We start from the raw sequence: 22,218 nt of genomic DNA on the forward strand, positions 1-22,218 counted from the left end.
GAATTGCCCAATTCTCACTTAAGAGACCAAATCTCTGACACACTCCTGTACATATAACATCTGAGTCTATACGTTGAGAAGATTACCATTTAGGACCACATGATATATATTTTAAAATACAAACAAAAAATTCATTAGGGAAATGTAAGACAATTGTATCAGATGAGCTCATGGCATCATTGTGAGGCATGGAAGTGATGAATCACAGGTCAGAAGTGACCCGCCTTTTTAGTGGAGGGAACATTTCCAGGTTCAGGGACCTCTAAGGGACTGGAGAAAACAAAACGAGAACACCTGCTGAACCGCCCTTCTCTCTCCTCAGGGGCTGGTCTTAGGTAGGGATTGTGGGAACAAGCACTGCAGGTGGCTGCCGATGCTGAGCTCGATCACATCATGTGTCTCTAGGAACAGATTTTCTTATTTTCTTGGAATAGGGTAACAATTCATATCTGACATGGTTGTTGCAAGAGGGCTGCCTGGCAAACAGGAAGCTCTCAATAAGTAGTAGCTATTATCAGCTCGCCCTTCCTGGTATTTACTTACATTTCTCTCTGCTTTCTCATTCCCCTTGCCCGAGAAAAAGACAGTTAGTCGGCAACAAATTACCTCCTCCAGCACTTCCCCAGATAAAACCCTCACCCTAGGATCACGGATTAGAAGGTAACCCATGGATTACCTGTAAACCTAGGTAGGTAAATGATGTTCTAGACCCTAACTAGGTACAACTTTATCCTCCCAAATACAGTCTGAATGACGAGGACAAAATAACAAGTGATAGAGAGCCTGGAAGACCTACTGCAATGAACTCAAAGTCACATCACAAGGGCCTCCTTCCCACAACTCACTCTAGAGCCCAAGTGGTACTTGATGGAATCCCAGAATGTGAACGTCAAGGAGAACTTTAGGGCACATTCTGTTCAGCCCCCTCCTTTATACAGGGGCAGAAACTGAGGCTCAGGGAGGAAAAGTGACTCATTCTACATCACACTGTGATCTGGAGCCTATCAAAGTCTCCACATTCAGTCAACCTGAGACATCCTCCTGGGTATGGCATTACCTACCTTGTTTGAGTAATGTTCAGTTTTACAGCAAAGACTTGAACATAAAGGTTCTCCTCCTTAGAATCAGGAGCAATTTCTCCATCTGTTGCAAGAGCCCATCACTCAAAGGGATGTCACTCAAAGGGCTGAGGAGACTGACGCGGTGTGCCCCGGAACACAGGAAGCTCTCTTCACAACAAAACTGTTCCACAGGTTCCTTCCTCCACATCGAAGGCCCCCAGTGGGCTGAGCCACTTCATCACAGCTGAGACATTAGGCGAAACTGAGGAAACTTTAGAGCTGAAAGGCAATTTAAAGACCATGAATCCCATCTCCTTAGTTGACAGATGAGGCAGCGAAGAGTCAGAGAGTTTAACTGACTTCTGAGTCACTCAGCTAGTGACTGGTCAAGTTGCTGAGGCACTGTTTCCATGACAATGAATTCCCTTCTAGTGACTTTGATTTTGTGATTGCGATTGCCAATTAACAGTGCCAATCTTGCTCCCACACAACAAAATTCCACGGGTTCTATGATCTTTTAGAAAATGAACAGCCTGTGGTGATGCAGGTAAATCACAAAGGGAAGGATTCAGGGAATCATCCCCATAGTCGGTCTTTAGATCATCTATTTAGAAACTATAAACTAGAAAAAAAAACAGGTACAGAAAAGAGCTAGCCAATGAGTGTTAGGTGCTATTTTTTAGTTTAGAAAACCCACTCACACTCACTAGAAGACCAAAGATTGTTTTTCAATATTGAGATGCTTAAACTATTTAAAATAAATTGAGCCTCACAGTGTGATCAAGAGCCACATTCCCCATGGAATTTATTGTCTCTAGTGTAAAACTTTACCAAAAATTTGTGAGCTAGGAAAAGGTTCAAGATATTTTTCAATTAATTCAGCTGGAGAACTTTGAGAAGTTATAAACACCGAGCAATTATGCTCTGAGAGAGGAAAGCTAAAGACATAACAAACATTTAAGTATATGAAAATAAAATGCTGAATTAGAAATATAAAATCTAAGAACAAAAAAAAAAGTTTTTAAAATGAGGAAGGGGTGAAATGAGAGCTAATTAAACTCAAGAAAAAAGAAAAGCCAAAAAACTTGTGTCAGCAATGAAAATTAAAGTACCAAAGGGAGAATATTCAAATTAAAATATAATAAACAGCATGAAAGTAAATCAGATAATCAAAGGAAATAAAATGACATTTAAAAGGGCGAAAAGAAAGAGGTGGAAATAGAAGTTAGACCAAGGAGACCTAATATAATTGATGTCCTTAAAAAAAAAATCAAAACAATAGAATAGAGCCAATATTTAAAACTATAATCCAAAATATATTTCATCAATTTAAAAATACCTAAATCTTGAGGCACCTGGGTGGCTCAGTTGGTTAAGCATCTGACTCTTGACTGCAGCTCAGCTCATGATCTCACAGTTTGTGGGTTTGAGTCCCACAGCAGGCTCTGTGCTGACAGTGCTTGGGATTCTCTCCCTCTTTCTCTGCCACTCCCCTGCTCACATGCTCTCTCTCCTCTCTTTCAAAATAAACAAATAAACTTAAAAAAAAAAATCCTGAATCCACACATTTAAAGGATCCACTGGGTACCAGGAAAGATTAACACAGAACAATCAACCCTGATATGTATTCTAATAAAACTATTAAACATTAAAGATAAAGAAAGGGGGCACCTGGGTGGCTCAGTCAATTGAGTGTCCGACTTTGGCTCAGGTCATGATCTCGCAGTCCGTGAGTTCGAGCCCTACGTCAGGCTTTGTGCCTGGAGCCTGTTTCAGATTCTGTGTCTCCCTCTCTCTATGACCCTCCCCTATTCATGCTCTGCCTCTCTCTGTCTCAAAAAATAAATAAACGTGAAAAAAAATTTTTTTTTAAGAAAGAAATCCTCAGGAACTCTAGGCAAAATTATAAAATAACTTACAAAAACAGAAGAATTCTTGTGGCATACAAATTCCCAAAAACACTATAAAGCAAGGCAACTGTGTAGCAGCATTTTCAAGAATGTTAAGAAAGTATAAACTAGAATATTATACCTAGCCAAGCTGTCCTTTAATAAACTAAAGTTTTGATCATATAGTAACTCAGTAAATACTGTATGTACATAAGCACCCTTTCTGAAAAATCTACTACATAAGGAGTTTCATCCAACCAAAAGATGACTGAGAAAACTTCAATAGAAGGACAGTCAGGGGGTGTCTGGGTGGCTCAGTGGGTTAAAGCATCGACTTCAGTTCAGGTCATAATCTCAAAGTTCGTGGGTTCGAGCCTCGCATCAGTCTCTGTGCTGACAGCTCAGAGCCTGGAGCCTACTTCAGATTCTGTGTTTCCCTCTCTCTCTGACCCTCCCCCACTTGTGCTGTGTCTCTGTCTCTCAAAAATAAGTAAATGTTTAAAAAAAAAAAAAAGGACAGTTCTGTTAGGTGTTTCTTTTTCATGTAGTTTCAAGACTTTGTTGTTAGATGCAAATACTATTAGGATTATTATGTCTTTTTGGCAAATTGATCCATCTGTCACCTCTTTATCTCTGGTAATATTCCTTGTACTAAAGTCTACTTTGTCTGATATCAATAGAGTTGCTCTAGCTTTCATTGCTTAGGGAATTTATTATATATCTTGTTGCATTTTACTCCTAATCTATGTATGTCTTCATATTTAAATAAGGCCTTACAGGTAGGATAAATTTGGGCTTGGTATTTTATATAATTTGAATATTTTTAAATTAGTGTTTAGACAATTTACATTTTTTTTTAATTTTTTTTTTTAACGTTTATTTATTTTTGTGACAGAGAGAGACAGAGCATGAACAGGGGAGAAGCAGAGAGAGAGGGAGACACAGAATCTGAAACAGGCTCCAGGCTCTGAGCTGTCAGCACAGAGCCCGACGCGGGGCTCGAACTCACGGACCGTGAGATCATGACCTGAGCCGAAGTCGGATGCTTAACCGACCAAGCCACCCAGGCGCCCCTAGATAATTTACATTTAATGTAAGTATTGACTGGTTTGACTTACTTCTTTTTTTTAATTTTTTAAGTTTATTTATTTATTTTGAGAGACAGAGGGAGCACAGCTGGGGAGGGGCAGAGAGAAGGAGAGACAGACTCTTAAGCAGCCTCCACACCATCAGCATAGAGCCCGATGTGGGGCTCAAACTCACAAACTGTGAGATCATGACCCAAGCTGAGATTCAGACGGACGCTTAACCGACTGCACCACCCAGGCGCCTGCCCCTTGGTTTGATTCAGTCCAAACACCTTTCCAATTCTTTATGTTCCATTGTTTTTGTTCCCTTTTTCCTCATTCTCTGCCTAATTTTGAATTAGTTTATTTTTTGTTATTCCATTTTACCTCACTATAGATTTGTACTTCTTTTTAAAATATTTTAGTATATACATATATACATATTTTAGTATATACATATATACATATATGTATATATAATAGACTATATTATATAACATATTATATCTTCCATTCATCATCTACCTTGAAATACTTTTATGCAACTTCATAGAGTCTAAGAACCAAAAACAGTATACTTCCAATTCCTGCCTCCCACTTCTTATGATGTTTTCATATAATTTACTTCTACATATACTACAAACCCAGAATGTATTGCTACTACTTTTGCTTTAAAAATCACTTATTAGGGCATCTGGATGACTCAGTCAGTTAAGTGATCAACTTTGATTCAGGTCATGATCTGATGGTTTTGTGAGTTCGAGCCCTGTGTCGGGCTCTGTACACTGTGTGAAGCCCGGGATTCTCATTCTCACTCTCTCTCTCTCTCTCTCTCTCTCTCTGTCTCTGCCCCTCCCCTGCTCACACTCTCTCTGTCTCTCTCAAAATAAATTTTTTTTTTTAATTTTTAAATAACTTATTTTGGTATGCTGGGTGGCTCAAGCGTCTGACTCTAGATTTCGGTTCAGGTTATGATCTCATGGTTCATGGGATTGAGCCCCACACTGTCAGTGCAGAGCCTACTTGGGATTCTCTCTCTCCCTCTCTCTCTCTGCCCCTCCCCTGCTTGTGCCTGCATGCATTCTCTCTCTCTCTCAAAATAAATAAACTTGAAAAAATAAAAAAATAAAAATCACTGATTTTAAGAGCAAATAAAATAAGAAAAACATACTCCTTTATATTTACCCTTTAACCATTCTGAAGTTCTTCACTTCTGTGTATATATCCAACTTTCAATCAAATATAATATTCTTATCTGCCTAAAAAACTAATATTCTTGTAGTTCAGGTCTTCTAGTATGAATTCAGTTTTGGATTGGCAATAAAAACCTTTTTTTTTTACTTCCATTTTGAAAAATATTTTCATTTGTATAAAATTATGAGTTGACAGAGGTTTTTTTCCAAATACTTAAAGACACCACTCTATTAAAGATGTTACTCTATTGTCTCCTATCATATATAGTTCCTGATGAGAAGTCTGCTGTAATTCATATCTTCTTTTTTATATTTCTTCTTTCCACTGTATGCCTTCAAGATTTTCTCATTGTCTTTTATTTTCAGCAGATGGAATATGATGTGTCAGCATAGGGTTTTTTCATTTCTTTTGTTGTTGTTGTTTTTCCTGCTCAACTTTTCCAAGACTTTTAGATATATAGTTTGATATATTTCATTATTTTTGGAAATTCTCAGTCACTGTTTCTTCAAATATTTCTTTTGCCCCATTTTCTCTTTAGGATTCCAGTTATGCCAATGTTAATTTTTTTATATTGTCCTAGAGATCCTGCATACTCTGTACTTGGTGGGGACGGGTTCCTGCTCTTTTTTTCTGCTTATGTTTCAGTTTGGTAATTTATAGTAACCTATTTTTTTTTTATTTTTTTAATGTTTATTTATTTTTGAGAGAGAGAAGGAGAGAGCATAAGTAGGGGAGGTGCAGAGAGAGAGGGAGACACAGAATCTGAAGCAGGCTCCAGGCTCTGAGCTTGTCAGCACAGAGCCCAAAGTAGGGTTTGAACTCACAAACCATGAGATCATGGCCTGAGCCAAAGTCAGGCACTCAACTGACTGAGCCAGCCAGGCTCCCCTATTTTAACCTATCTTTAAGGTCACTATTCTTTTCTTTGCTGTGTCAAGTCTACTGATCAGCTCACCTAAAGCATTTATCATTTGTTACCATGTTTGTTATGGCAGCAGAATTTCGACTTACATCTTTGGTGGGTCTAGTTTGGCAGACTTATTGCCCTACCCGCAGGCAGAACAGACGTTAAATCATATTGGTGTAGGATCTGGGTCCAGGCCTCTCTCCTGTTCCTCCTCAAGGATAGAATATTCTTTTCTTTTATGCTTCACCCTGCCCTAGTGGATCTTCACATGAACCCCAGGGGCAAGAAGGTTCTTTCCCCAAGACCTAAGGCTTTTATTCTGTAAGAGAGAAAGGTCTGAGTGAGGCTTTATGCTTTTCCCACAGTGGCAGCTGCTATCCTCAAACAAGCATGTATCACCAATATAGATTTCCTCAATCTACTGCCTTGTCCTCAGTGTTTCTCATGAGCATTCAGTGAAGGCCCCTATAGAGAATATCATACCAGTGTGCTTCATTGAACTCCATTGTGTCTGTGGCATTCTGTAGTCTCATGCTAGCCTACATTTCTTACCCACTTATATGGCTCTTGACATTTCTTCCTTCAATGCTCCCCAGTGAAACAGTGCTGTGTTTCATCTCTGCTTGGAGGGGTTTATATTTCAGGATATTTAGTTGTTCTAAAACCTCAACTCTTTAATACATTCCCCCAAAAGTTATGAATTCGTAATTTATCTAGATTTTTCCTGTTCACAGGCTATAAACAACACCCTTTCCAGTTTTCCACATCCGAGGCAAAAGTAGAAAATCTAAATAAATCTTCAAAATGTTTGTAAGACCCTAACACTGAAAATTAGAAAACATTTAGAAAGCATTTAGAAAAATTAACAAAGACCTAGATAAATTAAAGCATATACCACTTAACATTCAAGATCATTAAAGTGCCAAATACACCCAACTCTATAAATAGATTCATTGCAATTTCAAATAAAATCCCAGAAGATATTTTTGTGCTAATTTACAAGCATATTTTTAATGTACATGAAAATGCAAAAGGCCAAAGATATCTAACCTACCTTCAAATAATCAAAGTTGGTGGCCTTCCACTACTGATGGCCAAGAATTATTACAAGATTACAGTTATAAAGACAGATATTGATGCAAATATAGACAAACAGACCAATAAGGCAGTGGCGGACAACCAGAGGCAGACATGCATATGTGGACATCTGGTTTATTACAAAGGTGCACAGAAGAGCCATGGATAAAAGACAAGCTTTATAATAAATGGTGTTAGTTCAGTTCAGTTAGATTTTCACATTAAAAATCTGTCTTGGCCCCTCTCTCACAGAATAGCCCAAAATTAATTCCAGATGGATTTTAGATCTAAATATGAAAAGTAAAACAATAAAGCATCTAGAAATTAATGGGAAATAATTTCATGAACTTGCAATAGGGAGGATTTCTTAAAAGAAGACCCAAAAAGTATTATCTTACTTCATTTGGGCTGCTATAACAAAATACCACAAAATGGGTAGGTTATAAACAACAGAAACTTATTTCTCACAGTTCTGGAGGCTACGAAATCCAAAACCAAATCTCAGATTCAGTACCTAGTAAGAACTCACTTCCTGGTTCAGAGAAAGCATTTTTTTGTTGTCTTCGCGTGGCGGAAGGGATGAGTGGCTTTCTGGGGTCTCTTCCATGAGGGTACTGCCCACATGACCTCATCATCTCCTAATGCCATCACCTTACGAATTAGGATTTCAACATATGAATTTTGGAAGACACAAACATTCAGTCCACAGCAACTATCATAATAGAAAATACCAATAAATTAGATTACATTAAATTAAGAACTTCTATTCATCAAAAAATATCATTTAAAGAGAAAAAGGAAGTTACAAAATTGGGAGGGGAGATGACAGAGATATAGAGATAGAGAAAGAAAGAGATGACAAAGGGCTTTAACCCAGATTACAAAAAAAAATCCAGATTATATAAAATGAACCTCTACAAATAAATTAAAGATAATCCAAAAATGGACCAAAAAACAGGCATTTAATATAAAAAACTATCCAACTATCACTAAAGTCATGAAAAAATGTTCAACCTTCTCAAAATTCAAATTTAAAACACACTAACATACACATAATTTACATATATTTAACTTTTTGGCATTCAGGAATAGGCAATGGGACACACTAGAGAAGGGCATGCACAGGTAGATTCAATTTATCCATAATGTTTAATACTTGGATTATATATTGGCTTACAGATATTTTATTCATTAAATTAATTAACAGTGAAGTATGAAGTCATATATTAAAAAATGGAGATAGTGAACCTCAAACAACAGTCATGATTATTTCATTTCAACTCAACTGAGGCTCTAAATATAAAATAAAAAATTTCTAAAAACTGTGGAATGTGTATAAAGTGCTTATCATAATGGAAGACACATACTAAGTGCTTAATCAATGGAATCCACTGTTGTTGGATTAAAGGATGAGTATCAGACAGGAAATCTAGGATGATCCACCTCCAGTGGCCATAAAAACAGGGGAATTCATTCTAAAAAGTCCTCTCCCAAGTGGGCCCCACACCTGGACGATGAAGTGGGTAAAGTTATTTGTATCTTTGGTAAGAACTTTCAACAGGGGAAGCCAATTAAAGGCTCATGGGAGCTCATAGCTTAAAATAGTGATGCAGAACACAGTATCCTCTGAGTATCATGGGGCTTTTCTTTCTCCTTCCCAAGCCATAGAATTCAGATATGAAAAAGCCTTTACCTGAATTTACACCAAGCTGGAAGACAACTCTGGATGTCAGGAAGAGAGTAAGTTAACCTTCAGGATGGTCCCCAAAGTCACACGTTTCTATCATACTTCCTCCGTCCTTGTTGTTTACTCAACACCTGCCAAGAACTTAACGTAAACTTAGGTTTGCTTCAGGCTCCAAGACAAATAACTTTGCTTTATGACCCAGACAGAAATTTTAAGCAATAAATGGGAGACAGACTACTTTTTTCATATATGTTATGAAATACATATATGTTATTCATATATGTTATGCACTGACCACAGAAATAGGAGACTACTGGAATAGGAATGGTGTTTGGAGGGGTAACAGCTAGGTAGAGGATTCATAGGACTCAGAAGTAGGAAATGATGGGAAGGAAGAGATTCATACTCTCCAGGTAAGTGAAATCATTTTTATCACCTTTCTTCTTTGCTTCATATTTCCCATATTAACAATGTACAGGATAAAAATGACAATAACTAAAATTTCATAAGTACTTCTAATGGACCAGACACTATGCTAAGCTTTACATGCATTAGCTATTTTAATTCTCACACCAACTCTATGAGGCAGGAACTATTTATCCCTACTTTAGAGATGAGGACAATAAGTAAATAGCTAACCTTACATGGTTAAAGCAACACAGTTGGTATTGGCATGCCCAGGGGTTGAAAATCCAGCTCCATCTGATAAGAGTTTGTGTTGTTAAGCAGTATTCTATGCTGGACAATAGCTAGACCATCTAGAAAGATTCATAAACTAGTAACTCTCATCTTCTTTCTCCTTCTCCCTCTCTTCCTCCTACAAAGTTTACTGAATACCTAACATATGTCCCTGGCCTAGGGTCAAGTTCTGAAAACCTATACAAATAGGAATGAACTCTGCATTTAAGTGACGCACAGTCCATTGGGGGAGACACACAAGTAGTCTAAAAGACAGTGATTTTATTTTTTATTTTTTTAATGTTTATTTTTTTATTTTTGAAAGACAGCACAAGCAAGGGAGGGGCAGAGAGAGAAGGAGACATGGAATTTGAAGCAAGCTCCAGGCTCTGAGCTGTCAGCACAGAGCCCGACATGGGGCTCGAACTCAATGAACCATGAGATCATGACCTGAGCCAAAGTCAGACGCTTAACCAACTGAGCCACCCAGGTACCCCAAAGACAGTGATTTTAAATATTATGATAGAAAGAAACAGAGGACATCTGAAGGGGTCAGCAAATGCCTTTACTGCAGACTTTTAGAAAGCTACTACCTCTTTCAAGAAATGTCTGTGGACAAATGTTTTCAGTGAGTCAGCATTTAGTCAAGGCACTATAATTTAGCATTTGGTGAAGCCTAACCCTCATCCATTTGCTTCTGTCCTTATCCTACTACAGGTTAAAAGATAGTGATGCATTCTAGGGGCACCTGGGTGGCTCAGTCAGTTAAGTAGCCAACTTCAGCTCAGGTCATGATCTCACAGTTCATGAGTTCGAGCCCTGAGTCAGGCTCTGTGCTGACGGCTCAGAGCCTGGAGCCTGCTTCAGATTCTGTGTCTCCCTCTCTCGCTGTTCCTCCCCTGCTCACACTCTGTCTCTCTCTCAAAAATAAATTAATATAAAGAAAAATTTTTTAAAGGTAGTGATGCATTCCAGACTGTGGAATAATCTATGTCTAGGCCCAGCACCACATGGCAGATGACAGTGGCAGGGGAGGGAAGGTGAGACAGAGGATCCTACTGAGTCCTAGACTCTGGCAGGAGAAATGGCAGTTTGAATATGCTTTTCCACAATCTGCACCATTTTCTGAGACTGTGCCTATGCTGTAGCAGAAACTACTGTTTGGCGGTAAGGCCTATGGGTCTTCCAAGAACATAGACATCAGGACTCCACTAATTTATCAGAGTACTGGTGTCTATCTTGGTTAAGTTTTGTTTGGAGTTAATTAAAGTAGCAATTCATATCCCAGAAATATTAAAATAATAAAGAAGATCCCAAAAGAATTATCAGTATTTTTAAAATAAATGCCAATGGAAATTGTACATTTATGACACAATGTGGCACAGACTAAGAGAATTTATCAAGGTTGAATCTGTGTTCCACCAGTGACTAGCTACACGACTATAAATAAGTTAGTTTACTTTTCTGGGTTTCATTCCTTTTGTGAATAATAGGAATAATTCTACGTACTTCATATAATTACAAGAAACAAATTAGATAGTACGATTAAGCACCTAGACCAGAGCCTAACCCCTAGTACAGCACTGTGTGATAGAAACAATACAAGCCACATTGTCATTTTACATGTTTCGGTAGCCACATAAAAAAGCAAAACAAATAGGTGGAATTAATTTTAATAATATTTTGTTTAACGCATCCTATCCAAAATTTTATTACATGAAAATGCTTTACATTGCTTTATGTTTTTTTTAATTTAAATTTAAATAAAATTGGAACATCGGTTTCTTAGTCACACTATCCACATCGCAGGTGCACAGCAGCCACAGTGAACTACCCTGGCCTATGGAGCACGCATGGTGAGCACTCAACTAAGCACTATAAAGGAGAGATGAGAACAAAACATGGCTCCAGCAGACCATGAATGGGTTGATATCAGGCAACTACTGGTTATTTTGTTAGATGTGATCATGGCGTTTGTGCTCACATAAGAAAGCTCCTGAGATACGGATAATGAACCATGTAGAGGTTGAAATGGCATGACGACTGGGAATTGCATTAAAATACCTGGCAAACAAGTGAAAAAGAGGGATGGGTGATCCAAATGTAGTAAAACATGAATCATTTTTTTAATCTGAGTGGTCAATGTATGAGAGCTTATAATGCAACTATCTCCATTTTGTGTACGTTTGAAATTTTTCATTATGAAATGTCTTAAGTACTGGCAACCTGGCGGGAAAATCAAAGGGCATAATTCCGTGAGTGCTTACTATATGCAGGGCTAGCTTTGGTATTGAAAATAATTCTCTGAAGCGGATAGTAGCATTTCTATTTGAAGGATGAAGAAAGCGAGGCTTAAATGGTCAAACTAAGGAAAGGAACATTTGCATGCAGGCTGCACAAAAATAAAGACACACCTTGTCCCCACCTTCACACATCTTTTGGTTCAAAGGAAAACATAGATAATGAAACAAAGAAACTACAGTCAGTGACAGTGATTCATTGTATTAAAAGGATCATCCCAGCGGCATCTGGGTGGCTCAACTGGTTAAGCCGCTGACTTTGGCTCCGGTCATGATCTCTCAGTCCATGAGTTCCAGCCTTGTATCAGGCTCCGTGCTGACACCTCAGAGCCTGGAGTCTGCTTTAAATTCTGTGTCTTTCTCTCTCTCTGTCCCTCTCCTGCTCATGTGTTCTCTCTCTCTCCCTCCCAAAAATAAACATTTTTTAATGTAAAAATAAGTAAGTAAATACAATACAACACAACACAACACAATGAAAGGATGACCCCAAACTCCATGACATAAGGCTAAAGCAGAGGAGACCCTGGTGTTTATGTAGAGGTTACACCAATGACCAGAGAAACTGGGTCTCTATCATTGTTAAGTAACTTGCCCCAGAACTCACAGTTGGTTATTATTAAGATCTAAAAGATCTAAACCTACTCAAGAGTTATTTCCTCTCCATACTTTATAACAACTAATGTCAACTGGGATCTGAAGTCTTGAGGATCTTGCAGGTGGCAGTCCCTTTCTGTGAAGCCTCTATGCATTTTTTCTGACTTTCAGACATATAAGAAATGACAAAGAGTGAAGTCCTAGAATAATCTAAAATACAACAAAGCTAATCAGGCTATCAGGAATTTGGGAAGCCAAGGGGTCTCATAAAAAGGCTAGTTAGGGGGCTCCTTGGTGGCTGAGCCAGTTGAGCATCTGACTTTGGCTCAGGTCATGATCTCACCATTTGTAAGTTCAAGCCCCACATCAGGCTCGCTGCTGTCAGCATGGGGCCTGCTTCTGGATCATCTGTCCCCTTCTCTCTCTGCCCCTCCCCTGCTCGTGCTCTCTCTCTCTCTCTCAAAAATAAACATAAAAAAAAAATCTAGTTACATCCTAGATTTGACTCAAAGTGTACATTTTAAGATTTACTTATGATCGCAAATGTGTGTGTGTGTGTGTGTGTGTGTGTGTGTGTGTGTGTATTTTTGTAAATTCCATACATCAACCAAAACAAGGATGAAAAGCATCCTGGAGTAAAGAGACTGAGGGTTACCACTCAGAGGCTTAATTTAACAGAGAGATTTAATTTAAATTCCGGAGCAACAATAATTTGGACTACTGACACAGGAGGAGAGCCTAGACTGTATTCCTAAATCTGTTTAAAGCCTGTCAGACTTTTCTTTTTTCCTTTCTCTTTCTCTCTTTCTCCTCCCACACAGTCCATCTCTGATAATTTCAAGAAACATACTTTACCCAAACCAATACCTTAAGTGACAAATTTTGAGAATAATTTTTTTTAAATTTTTTTAATGTTGATTTATTTTTGACAAAGAGACAGAGCATGAGTGGGGGAAGGGCAGAGAGAGAGGGAGACACAGAATCTGAAGCAGGCTCCAGGCTCCGAGCTGTCAGCACAGAGCCTGCCACGGGGCTCGAACTCACAGACCGCGAGATCGTGACCTGACCTGAAGTCAGACACTCAACCAACTGAGCCATCCAGGCGCCCCAGAGAATAATTAAAAAAAAAAAAAATAACAATGTTATGGTACCATGTGCCCAAATCTAATTGTCTTTCATACTTTTTTCCTATAGGTAAAGTCACACTGTATTTCCCTCTTGTGAGCTTCCTAGTTTCCATGGAAAATAATGTTACAGAATTTATCTTCATGGGTCTTTCCCAAAATGAGAAAGTGCAGCAACTATGCTTCTTTCTGTTCTTACTCTTTTACATGACACTCATGACTGGAAATTTTCTCATTATAATGACTATTCAAAGGAGTCCCAATCTCAACTCTCCAATGTACTTCTTCCTCAGCTTCCTATCCTTTGTCGACATCTGCTACTCCTCTGTTACAGCCCCCAAGCTGATTATTGATTCCCAAGCCAAAGTCAAGAGCATCTCCTTTGTTGGTTGTATGGTCCAGCTCTTTTTCTCCCATCTGTTTGGCTGCACAGAGATCTTTATTCTCACAGTGATGGCCTATGACAGGTACGTGGCTATCTGTAAGCCTCTGCGCTATATGACCATCATGGACCAGAAGGTCTGCTCTATACTGGTGGTAACCTGTTGGTTAGGAGGGTTTGTGCATTCCTTCATCCAGACCATCCTCACTGTACAACTGCCGTTCTGTGGCCCCAACGTGATTGACCACTACTTCTGTGATGTCCACCCTTTACTGAAGCTGGCTTGCACAGAGACATACATGGTGGGGCTCATTGTGATAGCTAACAGTGGCATGATTTCACTGAGCTGCTTTGTCATTCTTATGGGCTCTTACATTGTCATCTTGCTTTCCTTTAAGACCCGCTCGTCAGAGGGGAGGCGCAAGGCCCTGTCTACATGTGCTTCCCACATCATAGTGGTGATCTTGTTCTTTGTCCCCTGCCTCTTCATCTACCTAAGGCCTTCCACCACTTTTACTGAGGACAAGATGGTGGCTGTGTTTTATACCATCATCACACCCATGTTAAACCCTCTGATCTACACCCTGAGAAACACAGAGGTGAAAAATGCCATGAAAAGACTGTGGGTCGGGAGGTTGTTGGACAGAAATAAGAGGGACTCTGGTGTGAAGCTTAGTGGGGCTGGTATAGCCTGCATTGTACCAGTTTCCAAAAGGGTTGCTGGAAACAAGTCAGTCATCACCTCTTAAACTTCATCCCATGAGAAACAGTGCAATATAGCACAGCCTTGGATTTGAAATCTAAAGACCTACTTCGAAGGACCCATTCTACCAGTCACTAGTAGTTGACTTTAGGCAAAGAGACAGTCTCATGGCCCTGAGTGCACTCAATGTTTATGCAGAGAAATCTGACACCTAAACACAGTCCATTTCATAACATATAGTACGGTTGCCTCTAATAGCCTCCAAGCGATATGGAATGTCAGGCATGCATATTCTAATAAAGGAATATGAAGAAATATTACCAAAATATTAGAATAATATTAAAACATACAGGATTGATACCAAAAACAAATGCTGACATTGATCTTGCTAACCTTTGGTCTTTTATCTCATTTTAAAATGGAGGTAAACTACATTTCCTACCACTTCCCAGGGTTGTATAGAGAACTGAATGGCGTGGAAGTGAAGGTGAAAGCATTCTGCCAATGGTATAGAGCTCTGAAAGCCAACATGGCTTGCATCCATGAGACCCATAAAACTATAGCAAAGAAACAGTTCTTAACGGGCTCAAGAGGACACACTGTGGGTGGTCCCCCAAGGCTCAGCCAGAGGAAGCAGGCAGAAATGTCTCTCTCCAAGTCTTCTTCTCAAAGAGGCTCATTTACATACTTTAAAAGCCAACGCCTAAGATTCAGGCTTCTAATTTAGCACACATCTAGGGGCTGACTGCAATCCTCCCTAAAGACCAAGAAGGCCAGTGGACTCTATCTCCACCTTCTCTCCCTGGCCCATTCCAGGTCATCAGTGTCCCCCTGGCAGGAGCTTATCTGGTGACCCAGGTTTTGTGGCTGCTCCCAGAGTATGCCCCCTCATTCACCTGACTCTTGTGGGCAGTGGGGCTTGCATTCACTGGTCCCACAGGACTGCAGCAAACAAAGAAACACTCCTCAACCAGGTCCTAGAACAAAGGAAACAGACAAAATGCCCATTCCCCAGTCTTTCCTGAAAGAGGCTTATTTATATACTTTAAAAGCTACTGCCTAAGGGTCTGGCTTTCATTCAGCCTGTTTCTTGATGAGATCCTCCCCTTTGGGACACTTACAGGTCGTGGCTCACCCTAATCTACTGAAAGCCACTAAACACAAAGAAAGCATGTTGCACATAGGTTTGAGAGAAAACCAAAAGCTCAGGCCAGGCTGAATAATTAGGTTCATTTCTTACAAGACACCGCTCCATCAAGACTAGGAGAGATGGCTCTTTTATCTAACGCACAGAAACCAACAGAGAGTCAAGGAAAACAGACAAACAGAGGAATATGTGCCAAACAAAAGAGCAAGATAAAATTCCAGAAATAGGCCTTAATGAAATAAAGTGATTTATCTGATAAAGAATTCAAAATAGCGGTCATAAATATGCTGACCAAGGTTAGGAGAATGATGCATGAACAAAGTGAGAATTTCAACAAAAAGAAAATATAAGAAAGTACCAGAGAAATCACAGAGCTAAAGAATACAAAAACTGAACTGAAAAATTCAATAGAGGTTCAATACCAGACTACATCAAGCAAAAGAGAGGATCAATAAACTCAAAGACACGTCAGTGGAATTCATCCAAAAAGAAAAAAGTATGAAAAAGAGAAGATAACATGAGGGGGCTATAGGATATCATCAAGCAGACCAATATTCACATTACAGGGGTCCCAGAAGAAGAGAGAAAGAAAGGGGCAGAAAGCTTTTTCAAAGAAATCATGAAAATTACCCTAACCTAAAGAAGGAAAATAGATGATCCAGACCCAGGAAACTCAGACAGTTCCAAATAAGATGAATCGAAAGAGACCCACACTGAGACACTTTGTAACTAAATTGTCAAAAGTTAAAGACAAACTTTAAAGCACCTAGAGAAAAACGACATGTTACATATAAAAGAACCCCCATAAGATGATCCACACATTTTTCACAGAAACTATGCAGGCCAGAAGGGGGTGGCATGGTATATTCGAAGTGCTGAAAGAAAAAAACCTACCAACCAAGAATACTCGACCTGGTAAAGCTATCTTTCAGAATTGAAGGAGAGATGAAGAGTTTTTTGGACAAGCAAAAGGAATCACCACCACGAGACCAGCCTTAGAAGAAATATTAAAGGGAGTTCTTCAAGCTAAACTGGAAGGATGCTAATTAGTAACATGAAAACATATGAAGGTATAAATCTCACTGAAAGGTAAAATACAATTAAATTCAGAATATTCCAGTGCTGTAATGGCAGTAGGTAATAAATCACTTACAACTCTGGTATAAAGGTAAAAGACAGAAGTACTAAACATAACCATAACCCCAATAATTTGTTAATGGATACACAGGTAATTGTGACATCAAAAACATAAAATGAGGGGAGGAGTAAAAATGTAGCTTTAGTATATAATTGAACTTAAGTTGTTATGAGCTTAAAATAGACTATTATAAACACAAGATATTTTATGTAAACTTCATGGTGACCAGAAAGCAAAAACCTGCAGTGAATCCACAAAAGAGAAAGGAACATCACTACAGAAAATCATCACAAGGGAGCAAGACAAGAAGAAAGGAAGAAAAGAATTACAAAGAGCCAAAAAACAATTAATGGCAGTAGTTAGTCCATACCTATCAATAATTACTCTAAATGTAAATGGACTAAGTTATCCAATCAAAGATACAGAGTGGCGGAATGGATTAAAAAACAAGACCCAACTATAAGCTGCTTACAAAATTCTCCCTTCAGCTTAATGATACACACACTGAAAGTGAAGGAATGGAAAAAAATATTCCATGCAAATGGAAACCAAAAGAAAACAAGAGTAGCTATACTTATATTAAGTAAAACAGACTTTAAGCCCCAGACTATAATAAAAGACAAAGAAGGTCATTATATAATGATAAAGGAGTCATTGCAACAAAAAGATATAACATTTGTAAATATCTATGCATCCAACATAGGAAGACCTAAATACATAAAGCAAATATTAAAAGACCTGAAAGGAGAAAGAGATGGCAATAAAATAATAGTAGAGGACTTCAAAACCCCACTTTCATCAATAGATAGATCATCCGGACAGAAAATCAATTAGGAAACACTGGAGTTAAACTACATGTTAGACCAAATGGATGTAACATTTACAGAACATTCCATCCCAAAGCAAAAGAATACACATGCTTCTCATGGACACATGAAACTTTCCCTAGGAGAGATCACATGTGAGACCACAAAACAAGTCGTAATAAATTTAAGAATACTGAAATCATATCAAGCATCTTTTCAACCACAATGGTATGAAACTAAAAATCAATTACAAGGGGCACCTGGGTGGCTCAATCAGTTAAGTGTCCGACTCTTGATTTTGGCTCATAATCAATCATGAGATCTAGCCCTGCATCAGGCTCCATGATGTCAACACAGAGCTTGCTTGGGATTCTCTCTCCTTCTCTCTCTGCCCTTCAGAGAATAATTAACTTATTATTATAAGTTTATAATAAATAAACTTAAAATTATATAAAAGAAAAAATAAAAATCAATTACAAAAGAGAACTGAAAAATTCATAAATATACAGAGATCAAACAATATGCTACTGAATAACCCATGGGTCAAAGAAGAAATTAAAAGAGAAATTTTAAAAATATCTTGAGTCGATAAAACAGAAACACAACATACCAAAACTTATGGTATGCAGCAAAAACAGTTCTGAGAGATGTTTATAGCAATAAATATCTACTTAAGAAAACAGAACAATCTCAACCTAACTTTATACCTCAAAAAACTAGAAAAGAAAGAAGAAACAACACCCCAAATTAGTAGAAGGAAGGAAGCAACAAAGATCAGAGCAGAAACAAATGAAATAGATACCTAAAAAACAATTGGAAAAGATCAATGAAATTAAGAAGTAGTTTTCTGAAAAAAAACAAGTAAGTCGTAAGTCTTTAGCAAGACTTACGAAATAAAATAAAAGATGGGACTCAAATAAAAAATTAGAAATTGCAAATGATATCACACAAATACAAAAGATTATGAGAGTACTATGAACAATTACATGCCAACAAATTGGACAATCTAAAAGTAATGGATAAATTCCTAGAAACATACAACCTTCCAACCTTCCAATACATAAAGAAATACAAAATCTGAACAAACCAATTACTAATAAGGAGATTGAATCAGTAATCAAAAACCTCCCAACAGGGGCACCTGGGTAGCTCAGTCAGTTGAGTGTCTGGCTCTGGATTTTGGCTCAGGTCATAATCCCAGGGTCATGGGATCGAGCCCCTGGTCAGACTCCATGCCTGGCATGTAGCCTGCTTGGGATTCTCTCTCACACTCTCTCTGCCCCTCTCCCCTGCTCACTCGCTCTTTCTAATAAAAGAATAATAAATAATAAAAAAAAGGGGTGTCTGGGTGGCTCAGTTGGTTAAACATCTGACCTCAGCCCAGGTCATGATCTCACAATCCAAGAGTTCAAGTCCTGCATCGGGTGAGCTCAAGCCCCACTTCAGGTGAGCACAAGCCCCACTTTGGGTGAGCCCCAGTTTTCTCCCTCCCTCTCTCTCTCTCTGCCTCTCATGGGATTCTCTCTCCCTCTGTCTCTGCCCTTGCTCACTTGTACCCTCTCTCTCAAAAAAAAAAAAAAAAAAAAAACCTCTCCCAACAAAGAAATAACCTAAGCATCCATCAACAGTTGAATGGATAAAGAAGATGGGGTACACAAATATACAATGGAATATTAAGTCATAAAAAGGAACGGAATCCTGCCATTTGCAACAACATGGGTGGGCCTTGAGGTATAATGCCAAATGAAATGAGTCAGACAAATACTGCATAGTATCACTTTTATGGAGAGGTTGATAAAAGGAAACAAACTTTCACCTATAAGAAGGTAAGAAGAATAAGGTCTGGGGTTCTCAGGTAAATCATGGTGACTGAATTTGGTAACACTGTTTAGTGTAAGTGAAATTTGCTGAGAGTAAAACTTGAATGCTCTCACACACACACACCCAAAAAAGATAACTGTGTGAGATGATGGATTTATCAATTAACTACATGGGGGAATCCTTTCAAAATATACATGTATATGTATATCAAATCACCATAATGTACACTTTAAATATCCTACAATTTTATTTGTCAATTATACCTCAATAAAGCTGAAATTTAAAAATAATTTAAAGAAATTAAAAAAAAAGAAAGTGAATGGTGCTATGGACAGAACTGTCTCCCAGAAATTCATCTGTTGAAGCCCTAATCTTCATCGTGACCATGATGGTATTTGGAGATGGGGCCCTTGGAAGGTAATTAGGGTTAGATGAGATCATGAGGGCAGGATCCTCTTGACAGGATTAGCAGCTTCTAAGAAGAGGAAGAGAGAGAAGGCACTGGGTCCCCCTCCATCCCCACCCCCGCCCCCCCAGGGCCTTGTGAAGACACAGCTAGAAAGCAATTCTGCAAGCCAGGAAGAGAACCCTCACCTCGGAACCAACCCCACCAGCACCCTGATCTTGTACTTCTGGTCTGCAGACCTATGAAAAATAAATTCATGTTGTTTAAACCACTCAGTATGGTATTTGTTATGGCAGCCCAAGGTGACTAATAGATACAGGCTATGTATACTGCTATTAAAAGAGCTTCAAAATATATCAAACATTAAAGAAAAAAAAAGCACATTAAAAACCATTGTGCAAACATGATACTATAGATGTAAAAAAAATAATACTAGCTTGTTGTTCAAATCCATGTATTCTCAATTGTTTCCATTAACTCTCCACAACTCAGATATCCGGCCTCTTCTTATTTAGCAGAAAAAGTTCTCTGCTGCTACAATCATCATCAAGGGAAGGAAAAGAGCCAATTAGTTCCCTGTTCTGTGAGATCTATGATCTATCTTCTGTGGCCCGCACCCAGCTTTGTGGCATGATGACAGTCTTTGGCAACTAATTATACTCCAAGGAGCTGAGGCAAAGAGTTAGGAAAAGTTTGCAAAGAAGCAAATTAATGTCATCCCTTGGGGGGATTTCAGAGCTGGGAATTCTCTGACCTCCTTGAGATCCCCAGGAGCTACAGGTAAGTAATTAAAGGCGTGACTGGAGGCCGCGAGGACACGGATGAACCAGACTCCTCCTATAACCACACTGTACACCCAAACCAGGACTCAGCACCCCCCAGTCCCCCTGTTAGAGCCACAAAACAAGACATTTAGAAGCAGTTGGGTCACCATGCCCAAGCAGAAGCACAGAGGCCATTTCTTTCCCATCTACTCCTTCCCCACACAGGTGTCTCTGGAAAGAGGGAAGATGCCACCATTTACGGAATCCCTGCTAGGTGCCAGGCACTAGGCTAAGCACTGTATCTATTGGCTTGCCCAATATGGCACAGAACACCAGCACTCACCAACACCCTCAGTTCTCTGCCTCCTGGGTACCCAGCTAAACGCTGTTTCCCTGTCAAAGGAATGTGGCTGAAAACGATATATGTCATTTCCGAACTTGACCCATAGAAACCTCCCAGGGGCGCCTGGGTGGCTTAGTTGGTTGAACCTCCAACTTCAGCTCAGGTCATGATCTCACGGTTTGTGAGTTCAAGCCCCATGTCAGGCTTCTGCTGACTGCTTGAAGCCTGGAGCCGGCTTCAGATTCTGTGTCTCCGTCTCTCTCTGACCCACCCCTACTTGCACTCTGTCTCCTCTCTCAAAAATAAATAAACATTAGGAAAAAAATATTAAAAAAAAAAAAACCTCCCACACACTGTTTTCCACGTTCTCTTCCTCACCTGCCAGCTAGAAAGTTAACACTCTGAATGACCTTCATAGGTTTGGGTGAGATGGAATGGAACCTGTACCAGCCTGGGTCCTTGAATGGTGCCAGCTACTTTAAATTGTGACATGGCTATTAAGCCATTGAGATTCTGGGACTTGTTGGTTATAACAGCAGTTAGTTTACCCAAGTCATACACTCTAGCTCACCATCTGGAAAATACAAATGAAATCACATTTTTTATCTACACAACTAATAGCTCAAGGCCACACTTGCCTTATTAACAGAAGTCCACTATCTCCCCCACATAATGCTGGACCCCTTCTCCATCCCAAATTGTCCAAGAACTGAGGAATTCTCAATCCAAAGGACTGCTGCTGCCAAAGGCGATGTAGGAAGAGAGGAATTAAAAATCTGACCAGGCACTGTCTTTGGTCATTGCCATGTAATTGGTCCTGGGTCATCTGATGGATGTGGGTCTACCGCCCAGGTCTAGACCTCACCATGGCAGGGTGGGACTCCATACTTGAGTCCCAAAGTCATGGAGTCCAGTATGGCTGGTACAGCCAGCACATACTGTACAAATCAAGCCCCCACACAAACCCTGTTTCTGAACCTACATCACCAACACTGGCCCCTCTTTCCCTCATGGAGGGCTCCCTCTTGCAGCTTTTAATATTCATTCATGTTGATGGGTCATGGTCAATGTTACCAGGAACCACCAAAACAGGTTTCCTTAATTGCAAATCTCAGAGACCAAAAGTTAGG

General features: G+C 39.2%; 2 protein-coding genes across 4 annotated transcripts in view; one reads left to right on the plus strand and one right to left on the minus strand.

Annotated features, from left to right (window-relative positions):
* Window positions 1-22,218, minus strand: part of LOC106976551 (olfactory receptor 4B1-like) — a 52,448-nt gene that overhangs the window by 25,535 nt on the left and 4,695 nt on the right. Inside the window, exon 2 of one of the 3 annotated variants that reach the window (XM_053203170.1) lies at window positions 1,062-1,340. The exons of 1 other annotated variant lie outside the window; for it this stretch is intronic. The gene's annotated coding sequence lies outside the window, so the exon portion shown is untranslated. Of the gene's footprint in view, window positions 1-1,061; window positions 1,938-22,218 lie in introns of those variants that run through there. One more of the 3 variants, XM_015073977.3, reaches the window with a different exon arrangement.
* On the plus strand, window positions 13,673-14,752 carry LOC106976536 (olfactory receptor 4S2-like). Its single transcript, XM_015073965.3, has one exon. The coding sequence runs from the start codon at window positions 13,693-13,695 to the stop codon at window positions 14,707-14,709; it is 1,017 nt and encodes a 338-aa protein (XP_014929451.1). The 5' UTR covers window positions 13,673-13,692; the 3' UTR covers window positions 14,710-14,752.

This window comes from Acinonyx jubatus, chromosome D1, assembly GCF_027475565.1.
Source record: "Acinonyx jubatus isolate Ajub_Pintada_27869175 chromosome D1, VMU_Ajub_asm_v1.0, whole genome shotgun sequence".
NCBI classification, from domain to species: Eukaryota; Metazoa; Chordata; class Mammalia; order Carnivora; family Felidae; genus Acinonyx; species Acinonyx jubatus.